Consider the following 17,095-nt stretch of genomic DNA (forward strand, 5'->3'; position numbering starts at 1 on the left):
GGTGATCAGAATGAGTTTTGTCTGGTCCACCAAGGGGATGATGGCAAAGGAAGGAAATGCAAACAGAAACCTAGTTGCACAATATTTGCTAATTACCTGAAGATAAATATTCCAGTGATAGACGCAAGGCAGCAAAGGGATTCACACTTGAGTTGCCACTCCCAAAAGGGTGAAGGGCCAAGAAAGATAACACGTGGGCCCAGGAACCATCATGCCAGCCATATATCGCCATTCCTTCATCGTCACTGGGTCAAAATTCTAGAACTCCCTACTTAACTGTACTGTGGGAGTACCTTCACCACACGGACTGCAGCAGTTCAAGGCGGTGGCTCGCCACCACCTTCTCAAGGGCAACTAGGGCTGGGCAATCAATGCTGGCCCGCGAATTGAATAAGTAATAAAAAAATATGGGAATCATATTCTGCTTTGGAGGTTGTATGATGGAATGAAACCAAAAGTACAATGGACATGGAACCAAACTGTGAGAATGGACTGAGAACAAGTGGACTTCCACAACTCTGAAGGTACAGTAGACATCATAAAACCAAAACAGAAATCTGGTGAATGATCATACTCCACACCATGTTTTGCTTTCAGATGCTGAATGGGTAGATGCATATTTCTCGAATTTTCGGTTTTTATTTCAGATTTCCAGAATTCTTGTTTTTTCCTTTTGCTGTGCAGGATAAATGCAACTCTCCATCAGCCATTACAATGTGGGGTCCATTTAAATGCTTCTGCCAATCTCAGCAGCCTGATATTGCTGTGTTAATTCTGTTCAGTACAAATCAGTAACTCAATCACAAGTGAGGCTGAAAATGAGCAATTTGTTAATGACCAAACTGTGTGCACATTATTTCCTTTAAAGCTTTCTTAAGTGACCTTTGTAACTGCAGTGGCACATATTCATTTTACTGGACACAAAAAGTTTGTTGTTAATATTCATTTAAATAGACAGTAAAAACCTGAAGAAATATGAAAATACCACTGTAAGCTTTTTAGATCAGGCTATAAGATTCCCCCCCCCCCAACAAGATATAAACGGAATAAATGAGGTCACAAATTAGCGAACTGTGACAGTCTCTACGCAATGTCAAAATTTCAATTTCCTGCCATTCTAAAACCATTTAAACATATAAAATTGCAGCCAAATTACTAAATTATAGCCTTAATACTCCTCCATAATATTGTGTGTTTTGTCAGCTCCTGGCCAGACTGGTGTCATTATAATTTCTCTTACATTTCTCAGTGAGCAGATTAACATCCCAAAGAAGGAACAGCTGATAGCATTATATGAAATACTTCATTCCATTTACCTGCTCGATTAGTCAGCCGTGAATCAAATAAAATTTGAAGATTCAGATTTGAAATAAAAAGTGACTGCATAAATGGATTCTTCCATAACCATCTTTTTTGTTCTGTCCGACTGTGCAGACCTACTGATGTCTAATTGACATCCCAACAATACATAGATTTGAACAAAAAGCACTAGAAAGAAATTGTTCTACCTAGCTGTAGCTGCTTTTCAAATACCCTTTGTCATAATTTTATAGAACATGTCTCTCACATTCTGGGTTACCGGCACTACTTCGAGGTAGTGAATCATGCAATACCAGAATTTTCAGCTGTGGCTCAGTTGGTGACACTCTCACCTCGGAGTCAGAAGGTTGTGGATTCAAGTCCCAGTCCAGGGACTTGAGCACAAACATCTAAGCAGACACGCCAGTGCAGTGCTGAGGGAATGCTGCACTATCAGAAGTGCCGTCTTTCGGATGGGACGTTAAACCAAGGGGCCCATCTGCTCTCTACAGGTGGACGTAAAAGATCTCATTATACTATTTCGAAGAAGAACAGGGGCGTTATCCTCAGTGTCCTGGCCAATATTTATCCCTCAAAGCATCACTAAAAAACAGATTATCTAATCATTATCACATTGCTGTTTGTGGGAGCTTGCTGTGCACAAATTGGCTGCCACCATTTCCTACATTACAACAGTGACTGCACTTCAAAAGTACTTAATTGGCTGTAAAGCGCTTTGGGATGGCCTGAGGTCATGAAAGGCGCTATATAAATGCAAGTCTTTCTTTCATTCTTTCTTTCTCATAAGCCGCACTCACCCACTTCAGTATGAAAAATCCCTCAGTTCTCACAAATACAGACGCAAGATAAGTTGGCTTTAGCCAACACTTGCTTGGTTAAGTATAGGTTAAAGTAGATTCTTCAAAATAACAATACAATATCTATGAAACATACAAAAGAAAACTCATGACTCATGTGCCTCACCTGTTTGTTACTGCGAAAGCTGTACATGTGATACAAGACAGGAATAAGTTTCTTCTCATGACCTGGGTTTTGGGTGTATATGGGGATTTTAATTTCACGAACCAGTAGATCCACTAGATGAGTTCCCAAATGTACAATCAGAACATGTGGCCAGGGAGAATCTTCACTTAACAGCGAAGGACCTAAATTCATCTTTCTTTCCAGTTTCATCAAGTACTCACGAGGCAGGAAGTTGTCCAGCTAGAATTGAAATACAGTTTAAAAATTAATGTTTTTAACCACACGTAAATAAATCAGAGGCTTGCAAAAGAATAATTATAGTTGATAAGTGTCCAACCCTTGTCTTGAATTTATATTCAGTCAGAGCAATAAAAGGTCAGAAGGAATGCCGAGTTTGCCCTATAATGACAACTTTAGAGGATGCCTCTATGTTACTACTTATAAAATCTAAGGTGTAATTGTCCTTTTTTGGCTTTCTCTACACTTGCACTTTCAAGGAATTATGTATTTGCATGCCTCTCTTCATTCCTCCACACTATTTAACATCTTGATTTGAGCTTATATTCCCTATTTCTCGCTTTTCCTCCCAAAACACATTATTTCATACTCTTCTGCATTAAATTGCATCTGCTATCAGTCTGCCCAACCCACTAACCTGTCTATGCCCTCTAAGTCTTTTATAGTATTCCTCACCGTTTCTAAAAACTGCCACTTTTGTGTCCTCATAAAAATTAAATATTCTGTCCACCGAAGTCGGAATCATCAAAATATCTCAAGAAAAAAAATGGACCAAGCACTGGCCCTCTAAGTACCGTTCAACCATTCTCTAATCCAAGCAACACTCACAGACTCAATATCGAGTTCAACAATTTCAGATCATAACCTCGGCCCCTATTTCATTTTTTCTTGTAATTTTTCCACTCCTTTCCCCCCCCCCCCCCCCCTTTCCTTGTTTCGCTCTCACACCTGGCAGCTATCCCTTGCCCTGCCAGCACACTTTACACCCAATCTCAGCCTATTACCATCTCGTCTAGCTTCTAACACCTTTCATTGTCTCTTTTTTACTTCTTCTGTTTCTTTTATTCTTTTGTCCGATCGCAGCCCTGCCTCCGATCCATCTTTTCTTTCCAGTTTTGAAGAAGGGTTCGACCCGAAACGTCAACTCAAATTTCTGTCCACGGATGTTGCCTGACCTGCTGAGTTTTTCCAGCATTTTCTGTTGTTATTACTCATTAACCCTGACCGCTTGTTTCATGTCTGTCAACCAAGTTACTAGTCATGCTGCTGCATTTCCTCTTGTACCACGTTCCTAAATTTTTGCAATTTAATGGGATTATTTTACAGTTTGTGTCCTGCCTCATGCAAATAAAACTAGCATCTATATTTTCTTATACCCATCAGTGGAACATTTTGGCATTAGTGTTATGGGTCTGGTTGATAGTTCTGTTTGTCTCTTTTCCCACTTGTTACATTGTCGTTATTTCAAAATCTTTAAAAATATTATGATTGGCACCTTATGCAAGAGCAAGACTCATGATATCAGTGTAAATTTACAAAACTGGCAAATGCTTAAAAGTATATTACAAAAAGTTGGTATGTAACATCAAAATGTTTGTGAAAGGAAGTGAGATAGGGCACACTAATACAAATATTATATCCATTCTTAGTGAGGTTTCTTGAGAAACTTGTGATAAAACTGATGGACAAAGTCATCTTAATCTTATTTATAGAATCATAGAATGGTTACAGCACAGAAGGAGGCCATTCGGCTCAACGAGCCCGTGCCGGCTCTCTGCAAGAGTACTTCAGCTAGTCCCACTTTTCCTTTCCTGCATGGCCTTTCCCCATAGCCATGCAATTTTTTTTCCTTCAGATACTTATCCAATTCCCTTTTGAAAGCCACGCGCAACAATCGCCAGGCAGGAGTGTTCCCTCCCAGTCGGGGAACACTTTAGCAGTCAAGGACATTCAGCCTCCGATCTTCGGGTAAGCATTCTCCAAGGCGACCTTCGAGACACACGACAACGCAAAATCGGCGAGCAGAAACTGAGAGCCAAGTTCCGCACTCATGAGGACGGCCTCAACCGGGATCTTGGGTTCATGTCACGCTACATGTAATCCCACCTGACGTAGGGTTACCCAGACTCGAGTCGTCGTTGGCTTGTTCTCTCTACACAGATGCAGCCGGACCTGCTGTGATTTCCAGCAAAAAAAATGTTTTGTCTTTTTTTTGTTTTTCATACAGACCCCAGCATCTGCAACATTTGACCCCTTGTGACCCATCCTCATTGTTCTTTGATGTAGTTTTCCTGACTGACCTGTTTGGACAACATTCACACCTTTGATTGCTGTGATTATCTCTCTGCCGAGATGTGATAAATGGCAGTTAGAAAGATTACCTGTAATCATCTGGCATTATTCTCTGACTATATAAGCTGTGTCTTTATGCATCTCTCCACTTCACCTGACGAAGGAGCAGCGCTCCGAAAGCTTGTGATTTCAAATAAAGCTGTTGGACTATAACCTGGTGTTATGTGACTTCTTACATTTGACCACCCTTTCAGGCAGTGCATTCCAGATCCTAACCACTCGCTGCGTAAAAAAGTTTTTCCTCACGTCGACTTTGGTTCTTTTGCCAACCACCTTGAATCTGTCTCCTCTGGTTCTCGACCCTTCCACCAATGGGAACAGTTTCTCTCTATCTACTCTGTCTAGACCTGTCATGATTTTGAACACCGCCATCATATCTCCTCTCAACCTTCTCTGCTCCAAGGAGAACAATCCCAGCTTCTCTAGTCTATCCACGTAACTGAAGTCCCTCATCCCTGGAATCATTCTCGTGAATCTTTTCTGCACCCTCTCTAAGGCCTTCACATCCTTTCTAAAGTGCAGTGCCCAGAATTGGACACAATACTCCAGTTGAGGCCGAACCAGTGTTTTATAAAGGTTCATCATAACTTCCTTGCTTTTGTACTGTATGCCTCTATTTATGAAGCCCAGTATCCCGTATGCTTTTTTAACCGCTTTCTCAACCTGCCCTGCCACCTTCAACAATTTGTGTACATATACCCCCAGATATTTGATATAAATTCGGCGTGACTTTTCTGCAGATATAAGCAGCTGTGTTTTAAACTTTATCATTCTGGAAAATATTCAGACAGGATTTTAATATATTTATTACATCGGATCTGAGAACCAATGCCAAAATCATCTTGCTGTGTGCTGCTGATGATGCACAATAGTTTCCAATCCAACAGAGTGCCAACTTGAGAGCTTTTTTGAAATTAGAAAAAAAATCAGCCTATTTCTCATCTGTTCTTATCTACTTTTTGTTTAAGCAATTTTTTAGAAACAAAATATTCAGTCCGTATTACCTCAGTATCCTTTGCCAAGAGTTCAATGTAGGCATGATAAATGTCTTTTATCTTATCCACCATCTCATTTTTAATCTTCTTTCGTACTGAATACTTGTTGTAGATTCTGTTACCCAATTCCTTAGCAATTATCAGTAATGCCTCTCCATTTGGAGGGATATTTGCAATACTCTGAAAGGCAGCATGGAAAATATTAAATTAACACTCAAGGTTTCAAACCTTGCCCATTCATCAAGTAATCATCATCTCTATTGTAGGTCACGTAGGCTAAAGTTCAAAATGATTGGTTTAAGTAATAACTAGCTTTTGTTGCACTCAAAACAAGTTTTTTTTTGCATAACATTTCCTTATTCACAATGTTCTTAAATAATGGAAAAAGCTGCAACACTTGGGCGATCCCTCATTACATCCCCAGGTACAGTTCTACCATGTTTTCGCCGTGATGGTCCAGCCATCATGGTGTGGGACAGATTTGATGGACCATCTGGTCTTTTCCTGCCCATCAATTTTGTATGTTCGTAGGTTCTGACAATTCAAGGTTAACAATATAACAAACTGCGTTGTTATACCATCACGTTTGCTTTGATATAAAACCGTTTCAAGCACTGATGAGAAAGCAGCTGTATAGCTCAGGCTTCAGATCAGTGGCCTGAATCCCAAGCGCACTATAAAGTGCAAAACCACTTCCTAGAAATAGTCTCGCACTGCTTAGGCTTCACATTAGGGCATTAAGACTGCAATTTAAAGCCACGTTTAAAAGAATTGTCTGCAAATTTTTGTTTTGCTACTAGACAAGCACAGAAGCTTCTGTGTTATGAACATATTTTATTCTAAAAGCAGCATTTTGAAAGAAAGAAATGGGTTGTGAGCTATATGCACCTCTTCAAAAAATAACATACCTTTTTATAAATTACCTTGATGCATTTGAAAATGTTTGGTTAAGAATGAACATTTATTGGAGACAAATCTAAGGACAATGCTAAGAAAAAGTGCAGATTAGGAATTTAGTTTAGATTCCATCAGATACTTTCAGTTATTCTTTAGCATTTTTTGTGACAAACCCAACATTCTTAAGAACATAAGAAATAGGAGCAGGAGTAGGCCATTTGGCCCCTCAAGCCTGCTCCGCCATTCAATAAGATCATGGCTGATCTGATCATGAACTCGACTTTCCCGCCCGCTCCCCATAACCCTAGACTCCCCTGTAGCTCAAATATCGGTCTATCTCCGCCTTGAATATATTCAATGACTCCGCCTCCACAGCTCTCTGGAGTAGAGAATTCCAAAGATTCTCAACCCTCACAGAAGAAATTCCTCCTCATCTCCATTTTAAATGGGCAACCCCTTATTCTGAAGCTATGCCCCCTATTTCTAGATTCCCCCATGAAGGGAAACAACCTCTCAGCATCTACCCTGTCAAGGCCCCTCCGAATCTTCTATGTTTCAATAAGATCACCTCTCATTCTTCTAAATTCCAATGAGTACAGGCCCAACCTGCTCAACCTTTCTTCATAAGACAACCCCTTCATCTCAGGAATCAACCGCGTGAACCTTCTCTGAACTGCCTCCAATGCAAGTATATCCCTCCTTAAATAAGGAGACCAAAACTGCACGCAGTACTCTAAGTGTGGTCTCACCAGCGCCCTGTATTGTAGCAAGACTTCCCTACTTTTATACTCCATCTCCCTTGCAATAAGGGCCAACACTACATTTGCTGTACCTGCATGCTAACTTTTTGTGTTTCATGTACGAGGACCCCCAGATCCCTCTGTACCGCAGCATTTTGTAGTCTCTCTCCATTTAAATAATTGCTTTTTTATTCTTAACCTTACATTTTCCCACATTATGCTCCATCTGCCAAACTTTTGCTCACTCACTTAACCTCTCTATATCCCTTTGCAGACTCTGTGTCCTCCTCACAACTTGCTTTCCCACCTATCTTTGTATTAGCGGCAAATTTGGTTACAGTACACTCGGTCCCTTCATCCATGTCATTAATATAGATTGGAAATAGTTGAGGCCCCAGCACTGATCCCTGTGGCACCCCACTAGTTACAGTTTGCCAAACTGAAAATGACCCATTTATCCCGACTCTCTGTTTTCTGTTAGTTAGCCAATCCTCTATCCATGCTAATATATTACCCCCAACACTATGAGCTCTTATCTTGTGCAGTAATCTTTTATGTGGCACCTTATCGAATGCCTTCTGGAAATCCAAATACACTACATCTACTGGTTCCCCTTTATCCACCCTGGTCGTTACATCCTCAAAGAACTCTCGTAAATTTGTCAAACACGATTTCCCTTTCATAAAACCATGTTGACTCTGCTTGATTGTATTATGATTTGCTAAATGTCCTGCTATTACTTCCTTAAGAATGGATTTCAGTATTTTCCCAATGACAGATGTTAGGCTAACTGGCCTATAGTTTCTTGCTTTTTGTCTCCCTCCTTTCTTGAATAGGGGCATTACATTGGCGGTTTTCCAATCCGCTGGGACCTCGCCAGAGCCCAAGGAATTTTGGTAGATTACAACCAACGCATCCACTTCTTTTAAGACCCTAGGATGCAGGCCATCAGGTCCAGGAGACTTGTCAGCCATTAGTCCCATTAGTTTGCCTAGTACTTTTTCTCTAGTGATAGTGATTGTTTTAAGTTCCTCCTTCCTTATAGCCCCTTGATTATCAATTATTATTGGGATGCTTTTAAGTGTCTTCTACCGCGAAGACCGACCGATACAAAATATTTGTTCAAAGTCTCTGCCATTTCCGTTTCCCATTATTAATTCCCCAGTCTCATTCTCTAAGGGACCATCGTTTACTTTAGCTACTCTCTTCCTTTTTATATACCTGTAGAAGCTTACTGTCTGTTTTTATATTTTTTGCTAGTTTACTTTCATAATCTATCCTCTCCCTCTAATATTTTTTTAGGCCTCCTTTGCTGCTTTCTAAAAATTTCCCAATCCTCTGGCCTACTACTAACCTTCACAACATTGTATACCTTTTCTTTCAATTTGATACCATCCTTAACTTCCTTAGTTAGTCACGGATGGTTCATCCTTCTCGTAGTCTCTCTCTCTCACTGGAATAAACCCTCGCTGAGAGTAATGAAATATCTCCTTAAATGTCTGCCACTGCTTATCTACTGTTTTACCCTTTAATCTATTTTCCCAATCCACTTTAGCCAACTCTGTCTTTGTCCCCCAACTTTGAATCCCTTAATTCTAGCTTCCGAACTACTCAAAGCAATAGAACTACATGGGTCCAAGTCATCAATAACATCCTGCATTACTGCAACCAAAGCTCATTATCCCTTCTTGTGCGCCTCCAGCTTTCCATAGTCCAACGTAGATGACCATTACATCCTCCTACACACTCCATTCTCCATGGTATCACCATTTCTTGGATTCTATTTTTACCTATCCTTAAATAACTAACACACCTCCTGCAATGTCTTCTGCTCCCACATGGTCACCTCCAGTGTGCCCCAGAATTCCATCCTAAGTATCCTCCAATCCCTTGTTTACATGCTACCTCTTGGTGACGTTATCCATAAGCGTAGTCTCGGCTGCCATATGTATTCTGATGACACCCAGCTTGACTTTTGAGCCCACACTAGAGTCCCCAAATACCACTGTTCTGTCTGATTACCTGTCAGATATTCCTCCAATTAAATATTGGCAAGACTGAAGTTATCCTGTTTGGTTCTTGCCAGAAACTTTGCACCCTCACGCAATTCAAAACCTCTGTCTAACTGCTCACTCAAGCAGAGCTCGACAGCGCACAACTTAGGGATCCAGCTCAATCCTGAGCTAAGCTTCAAGGCTCACATCCAGCCCATCACCAAGACTGTCTATTTCTACCTAACAGGATTTTGTCTGCCTCTGTCCCTACCTCACCTGCACTGTCACTGAAATCAATAACCACACTTTTAGCACTTTCAAGCAATGATTTTTTTTCATTTCCTCAGCCACTTTACTCGAACTCGAGGTGAAATGATCTCCTATGTCCCAGTTTTCACTCTTCTGAGTCTGAATTTCTGTGCTGTCATTCCCCTCCCTCTGTTCCATCAGGAAAAGCCTTGGGACATTTTTTCCTACATTAAAGATGCTACATAAATGCAAGTTGTTGTCATGCCCTACACTTTGGAATTCCATCTCTTCTCACCTCAAAACCTACCACATTTGAAGGTGCCTCCCCTAACCTGCTTCTCCCACGACCCACCCAGCATCCATTACCTTCCTTTGTGAAGTGCCTTGAGACTTTTCACTACACTGAAGGCACTGTAATTGTGTTAGTCTATATAGCCAAAGAGCATGGCGCAGAACACTATCAAGGTTGAAAGGATCAGGAAAGACATGTGGTTTTAAGTATAAAACAACATGAACTCTATAGAATATATTAAAAAAAGACTGACATTTATATAGCGCCTTTCATGACCACCGAACGTCTCAAAGCGCTTTACAGCCAATGAATATTTTTTTGGAATGTAGTCACTGTTGTAATGTTAGAAACGCGGCAGCCAAATTGCGCACAGCAAGCTCCCACTAACAGCAATGTGATAATGACATATATTGGCCAGGACAACGGGGATAACTCCCCTGCTCTTCTTCACAATAGTGCCAGGGGATCTTTTGCATCCACCTGAGAAAGATGGGGCCTCAGTTTAACGTCTCATCTGAAAAACGGCACCTCCAACAGTGCAGCACTCCCTCAGCACTGCATGAGTGTCAGCCTAGCTTTATGTGCTCAAGTCCCTGGAGTGGGCCTTGAACCCACAACCTTCTGACTCAGAGGCAAGTGTGCTACCCACTGTGCCACAGCTGACACTTCAAAAGGCTTCAATGTTGGGCCCATTCAGTCTTCGGCCTTCAGAAGCAGGACTAAGGCTCTGCTCCTGAACAATGCTTCGCTGTCGGTGTTTGAAATTCAGTCAGGATGAAGCTCCCTCTAATTTTTTTTAAGTTAAATTACAAGGCCCCAAAGCCAGCAATAATAGGAGATATGCAGCTAGTTGTTCCCCATTAACATCAACCCATTACTGTACTGTCCATTCTTCCCCCTGTCCCCTATGGCTCTCCTCTCCAGTTCCTCCACGTCCTTCCACTCTCCCCACACCCTGTCTCCTTCCCATCCGTCTCTCCACCCCTGGCCCCTCCACTCCAGGCTTATTGTTGTTGTCTACTGAAGCAGTTTGGCCATTTACTCTAGACCTCAAATCCATTCATGCAGCAAGGATTAAATGCCCGAAGCATGCATTGAAATTTGTGCTTGATTAAAACACTCAATGCCAGTCTGACGTGAATGCTTGTCTTCATAGCTGTACCAAGTCTATACTCAATTGCAGCTAATGTATTTCAAACTAATCTCTAGCTTAGTGCAAAAAGGATAAAAGCCAGGAGACTTTGATCATCCAATTTCTGACGTGTGAACCAGAAATCTGTCCTGAGGTGCACTTCCAAAGCTAGCTGTGCCACGAAGCAATCTTTAATTCCCTCAAAGTGCTAAAATACATTGGGCCATAATTTGCGGCCCCTACGGGTGCGTACGAGGTGTGTAAGGGCCGCGCAAGTTCCGGGTTTAGGCATGCGAAGCACATGCGCGAAAACCCGGAACTTGCGATGTCAAGATGACATCGCAAATGCGAATGCCTGTGAAATTCTTACGCCTGGTAAAAGCAGGAGTAAGGCCTGCTTTTACCAGCGTTAGAGTTTAAAAAATAATTTAAATTGTATTTTTATCAATCATTTATACATTAAAAACCTGTACAATAACCTAAGTTTATTTTTAGCCCCTTTAAAACATTAAATTTTTCAAAAAGATAAATTTTTGTTTTAAATATTTAATTAAATAGCATTTTAATTCATTTTAAATATATAATTTTTTAAAAATTTGTTTGATGTGTAGATGCATTTTTTTGGGTAGTCCCAGTCATGCTTATGGGGATTCTATACATACGGAATCCCCAGAAGCATGAATGGGGATCCCCTTCTTTCATTCGTTGGGCCGGCCCACGTGGTCTCAGGGGCGCTTGCGAACCGCGTGCGCCCCGGGATACGTGGGCCTCTACTCGTGGGCACCCGGAGGAGCCCAGGACTGCGAGTCGCCGTACCTCCCGGACCATCAGGTACGTGGGCATTTTATTTGCGGATCGGAGGCATTTCCCCGCGGGAAATCTCTGACCGCAAATTCTGGGCCTTCGTTTATTAACAGTTTGTGAATCTGATCACACTTTTATCTTTCATACCTGTATCATAATGTCTACATACTCCTTATCATCCAGCAGACAGAGATAAGGATAGAGATTCATTCTCCAGGAACAACTTCTATCACCAGCCAAATGGAACTTGCACTCACGAAATGCCTGCAGTAGAGATTTTTGCCACTTAGCACGCAAGTCTGCCAGACGTTTCCGCTGATTCAAAACAACACAATCGCTGTTAGTGGTCATCAGTTCTAATAAATGTTACATACATGTCACTTTAAAAAAAAAAATAAACCACTATCCAGCTGACGCAATTGCACCAGCTACCACACAGATTAAAAGCCCTCGGTATAACTGCATTACTCTTTCCTGAACCCCAAAATGGGCAGAGCACTATTAAAAAGGGGTAGAAAATGCATATTGTTTTCAGCTGTCAAATTCAAAAAATACGTAACTATTAAATGGAAGTCAATTACACATGATGGGACTTAATAACTGAATACAGACCATTAGATTATGCATAACATAAATATTTACAAAATAGGAAACATTCATGGAAGTCTGACAAACATATTTCTTCATTTAATATTTTGTGCTCCCATGCCACCCTAAAGGTGATTAGCAAGCACAAATCCAAGCTGGAAAACCAGATGTGACATTTTTGACAATGACAGCTAATAGCATCAGTTGTATAAAGGCCAAGATGTCCACGAGTGTCATTAACAAACAGCAAAGGCACTTCGGGCATGCAGCCAACATTTGACTTTTTGCCTTCAATTTTAGAGGAAGGGACTGTGATCCAAGTTAAAAAGATACACAAAAGAACTCTTCCAATTTTCCTGCTTTATATTGTACGTGCACTTAGTAGAACAGATATACCATTCTTTTCATCTTCTCTGTAATGGGTTTTGTTACTTCAACAGAATCGATAGTAACAGTATCCGCTTGCTCCTTTCTTAGCTGTCTATCAAATCTCTCCTTCAGTTCTTCTACACAGAGATCCAATTTGGGGTATTTGACAGGCTCAACCTAAAATAAAACAAGGTGCTTAATATGTGCAATTGCTATTTATCCATCAGTGATATCATTTATTCATCAGGATAGGGTAGCCTAGTGATTATGGCACTGGTAACCCAGAGGTTGCAAGTTCAAATCCCACCATATACAAGTTGTGAAACTGCTGTGAAAAAATCTGGCAATTTGTGGGCGAGCACCAGAAAATGACTATGAAAATAGTGGAATTGTTGTAAAAGCCCAACTGGTTCCGTAATGTCCTTGAGGGAAGGGAACCTGCTCGGTATGGGCCTGCATGTGACGCCATACTAAGTGATTGCTTCTCAATGGTCTCAGGGCACCTACGGGTGGGCAATAAATACGACCTTGCCAGTGACACCCACATCCTAAGATCCTGACCATTCAAATACTACTTGTTGGCCTAATGCTCCCTTTTCTCGGGCACTGTGCCCCCTTTCAAACCTTCCATAATCATCCCACTCTTTCAAAAACAGAGTCTTGCCCCCTTGCCTCCCTCTTCTCCAACTAACAGTCCATCTCCAACTTCCTCTCCAAGGTTCTCGGATGGGCAATCACCAGTCAGCTTCATGCCCACCTCCACCTACTTAAAACCTTCAGCCTGGCTTCTGTCTCACCCATAGTAGTGAGACCTCTCTGGCCAATGTCACCAACATTCTGTGTGACTGTGACAGTGGAGCGTCTTCCCTCCTTGATCTCTGTTATTCTACACTATTTTCTATCTGGAAAATCATGCAGGAGTAAATTGGGCTTGCCGACCTCTGCAGCTGAATCCTCCCTATGCATTACCGTTCGGTACTGTGAACTGTAAATTGTAACAGTGACTCCACTATCTCATTATGCACTTATGCTACCTCCTAATGTGACCAATATCTTTTATCTCTAGAACCATAAACTGCAGATATTATCCACATTCTGTAATAAGCTTAGGGTAAATAATTTATAAAACAATCGCACCAATTAATATTACATACAGTACTGTATTATACCCTTGACCTATTAACACTTCATTTTTGCCTTCAGGCCGTAGGAAAAGAATAGGGTTGGTATTTAAGATCAAATAGTAGGTTAATGAAAGGGAATGAGGAGTTCATGAGGCAACCTGCTCAGCTACCTCAGCCTTCTTCCCAATTGTAATTCCTAGCCAAGTGCAAATTGACCACACAAGCTGGGGGTTTAATTATGGCCTTCTTGATTTCACGAGACTACTTCACTGTGGGAATAAGCAGTTGCTTAAGTGATGTTTGCAAGATTACACTTTCTAAACCGGTGTTTAAAAATGATAATATTCAGCATTTAAATCTCAGACTAAGAAGTGTCTTAGAGGGAACTAATCATTGGTACTGGACATTAAGGAATCAATAGTGTTTTTGGGAGCTGTAAACAGTATGTTTGTCAGCTGTACAACAAACCGTTAGAGCTATTACGTAAAACATGAAGTACAGGCATGACCTCAAAATTCATAGGTAGCATACCCTGCCCAGTAGGAAATGTATTTTAAATATGATTTTGCCTCCCTCCCCAATGCAAGCAGCATGATGTAACATCACTCCAAGCTCTATAAATTAGAGTTGCCTACTCTCCAAATAAGAAACATCCAACATGTACTGCAAGAAACCCTCCGTATTCCTATAACATAACATTTCATTTTCTGAAGCTATTTCTTTACAAAGGAGAAAATAAAACTGCTCTCCAAATTAATGCTGAAACACCATCAAAAAATGATTTGTAGCTTTAGTAACAAAACCGTTCAAGCTTCAATATTTATCGGGCGGTGTCATTGATTATCTCATCCATGCAGATGCACTGAATACAATATATCTATTGACTTTTCAGTCCCCCTTCTTCGGGAGAACATTCCTGAAACATGCTATACAATTTTTGTTGAAGCAGTTTAATTATACTAGCCAGGTGAGTTTTGACACTTCTTTGGGGAGGCCGATAGTTTACTCCATTTCTTTTTGTAGCAGATAAAAATAAAAGCTTTCAGGAACACAATAAGCACAATACACTGGAATAATATGCGTGTATATTCAACTAAAAGGGTGTCTCTTAAAATACATTACTTACAATTTATTGCATTAAAATATGTCACCTTGAAAATGCTTTCCATCAGCAGAGCAGCACGTTGATATGTTAATGCCACAATTACACTGTAAAACTTTGGAAAGCTGCTCTGTAGGCTGACTGCAGCCTCCACTATTATAGAAACTAATCCCTTTAACATTGTAGGGTGATCCCTACAGCACTGATTTCTCATTTGAATAGCAGTTGTTTGTAAGTTGCGCTTCACAAGGCTTTAGCTGTTGGTGGCATCATCTCCAATGGCTCAGAAAGATTCATACAGGTCATTGATCAAAAAACCTGCTTTGCTGGTCTGTCACAGGCAGGCAGAATATCCTGTCTACCAGCACCCAAAAGCCATGGTTGCCTTGATAAACAAGCTACCTCCTCTGGTGATGCAGGTCACTTTGGGGAGCAGCAGCGCCATCTCGTATGCCGCAAACTGACAATATAAACGCATCATAACTGGCAGGACCCGCACCAAAAGTGGCAGGACACGGGTTCCTGCAAACAAATTTCAGATCTTAATTAGATTGTAGAGGAGCCACCAATTGCTGGCTTCAGTCTGCTCTGCTGTGTTCATCAGTGTAAATAAGCAAGCCATTCCATGTGCAATGTGCGAATTACATATGGTCACCAAATAACAATTCTGTTAAAAGGGTGTAATTCATTTGGGGAAAATTATTTTCCATGTGGTACTGTACTTAAAATGCAATTCTCTCCCCCATACCTTTGAATAAAAGTGCTTCACTAATGGAGATTGGCAAACCTCCACTTCAGGTTCAGCTAAGAGCTGGAAGTTGGGCTGTACAGCACAAATGGCTTTCAATACCATTTCTCTTTCATCTTTATGGAACACACAAGTCTTAAACAAGTCTTGCGTTGTGAAGCCATCTTCCTCTAGCTGCTGAATGCACCTAGGAAATATAATTTTATGCAGATTATGAGTAACTTCTTAAATGTGAAAAGATGTTGCACAGATTTCTAATCTTCCCAAAAGTCAGAGATTTTCTCTTGATGTACTATACTACTAAATCCATAATACTCTGGAGATAGTACAGTATTCACTTAGTCTTAATTTGTGAAAACAAACGTCTAGAGAGTCATTTTTATTCAAACTCTCCTGTTTGGGAGTGGCCAAAATCATTGCCTTTAACAGCGAACCGTCAGGCCAAGTCTCCTTGCTGCGACGGCACTCTGATGTCACCAAACATAAGACATTGGGGGCTATGACTTTATACTGACCTAAGCACTAATCTGGAGCCACCCAACCCTGGGAAAGTGACCCACACTGAAAATGCAGCTAATATAAAAGTACTTCTTCTTGTTAGCTTGCTTCACTTGCTAACGCTGTCACCTATAGTTTGATAAGATTGTGGGTTTGAGCCCAATACAAAGATTCAAAATCTGAGCTGACACTCCGATGCAGTACTGAAGGAGTAGTGCACTGTTGGAGGTGCTGTCCTTTGGATGAGATGTTAAGCCAAAGTCACGACACTATGTGAAGAGCAGGGAGTTCTCCCACTGTCCTGGCAAGATTTCCTCCTTCAACCAATACCACCAAAGAAATAATAGTCATTAATTTCATAGCTGTTTCTGGGAAGTTGCTATACACAAACAGTTACCGCAGTTCAGCTACATAAGAGTCACTGTAATTCAAGAGCCATTCATTTTATATGAAGTATTTTGAGACATTTAAATGTGATATGGCACTATCCATGTTTGGAAGTACTGTATACTTTTTCTTGCTCCCACCAGTTAGATTTGGTCAACCACTGCTCTTTCACTTTGCTCATTTTCAGAGCATTACAGCACTCAAATATGACACAAAATAACATTTCACAGGGCACTGAGTCCCTGTTCCCTGACTTCAGCAGAGACATCCCATTAAAATAAAATGTAATCCTTATGGTATTTGCAGCAGGCAGTCCAGTTACACTTTTCATGAGGGGAAAAACATATCTGCACTGTCTGCTGGGAGACAGATTGAATTTTATTTTAATGAATTTATTTAAAACCTGTTTTTTTATGGCAGATTACCCCAGCCAGTCCACACAAGCAATTTGAAATGGATTGCAGCTGCTCCCAAGCACTTTCCTAAGCCAAAATTACAGTGTAAGCAAGATCTCAGACACAAA

At 40.9% G+C, this 17,095-nt stretch overlaps 1 protein-coding gene across 1 annotated transcript in view; it reads right to left on the reverse strand.

The window, feature by feature from the left end:
- Window positions 1-15,909, reverse strand: part of polrmt (polymerase (RNA) mitochondrial (DNA directed)) — an 82,375-nt gene extending 66,466 nt beyond the window's left edge. Inside the window, exons 1-5 of the mRNA XM_086004599.1 lie at window positions 15,688-15,909; window positions 12,741-12,890; window positions 11,904-12,071; window positions 5,658-5,828; window positions 2,284-2,523 (exon numbers count right to left, since the gene is read on the reverse strand). Coding sequence (XP_085860725.1) covers window positions 2,284-2,523; window positions 5,658-5,828; window positions 11,904-12,071; window positions 12,741-12,890; window positions 15,688-15,792 — 834 coding nt within the window. The 5' untranslated portion in view covers window positions 15,793-15,909. The remainder of the gene's footprint in view (window positions 1-2,283; window positions 2,524-5,657; window positions 5,829-11,903; window positions 12,072-12,740; window positions 12,891-15,687) is intronic.
- Window positions 15,910-17,095: the final 1,186 nt, after the last annotated feature.

Source organism: Somniosus microcephalus, chromosome 13, assembly GCF_052327205.1.
Source record: "Somniosus microcephalus isolate GS21.2 chromosome 13, FLI_Smic_1.0, whole genome shotgun sequence".
In the NCBI taxonomy this organism is placed as follows: domain Eukaryota; kingdom Metazoa; phylum Chordata; class Chondrichthyes; order Squaliformes; family Somniosidae; genus Somniosus; species Somniosus microcephalus.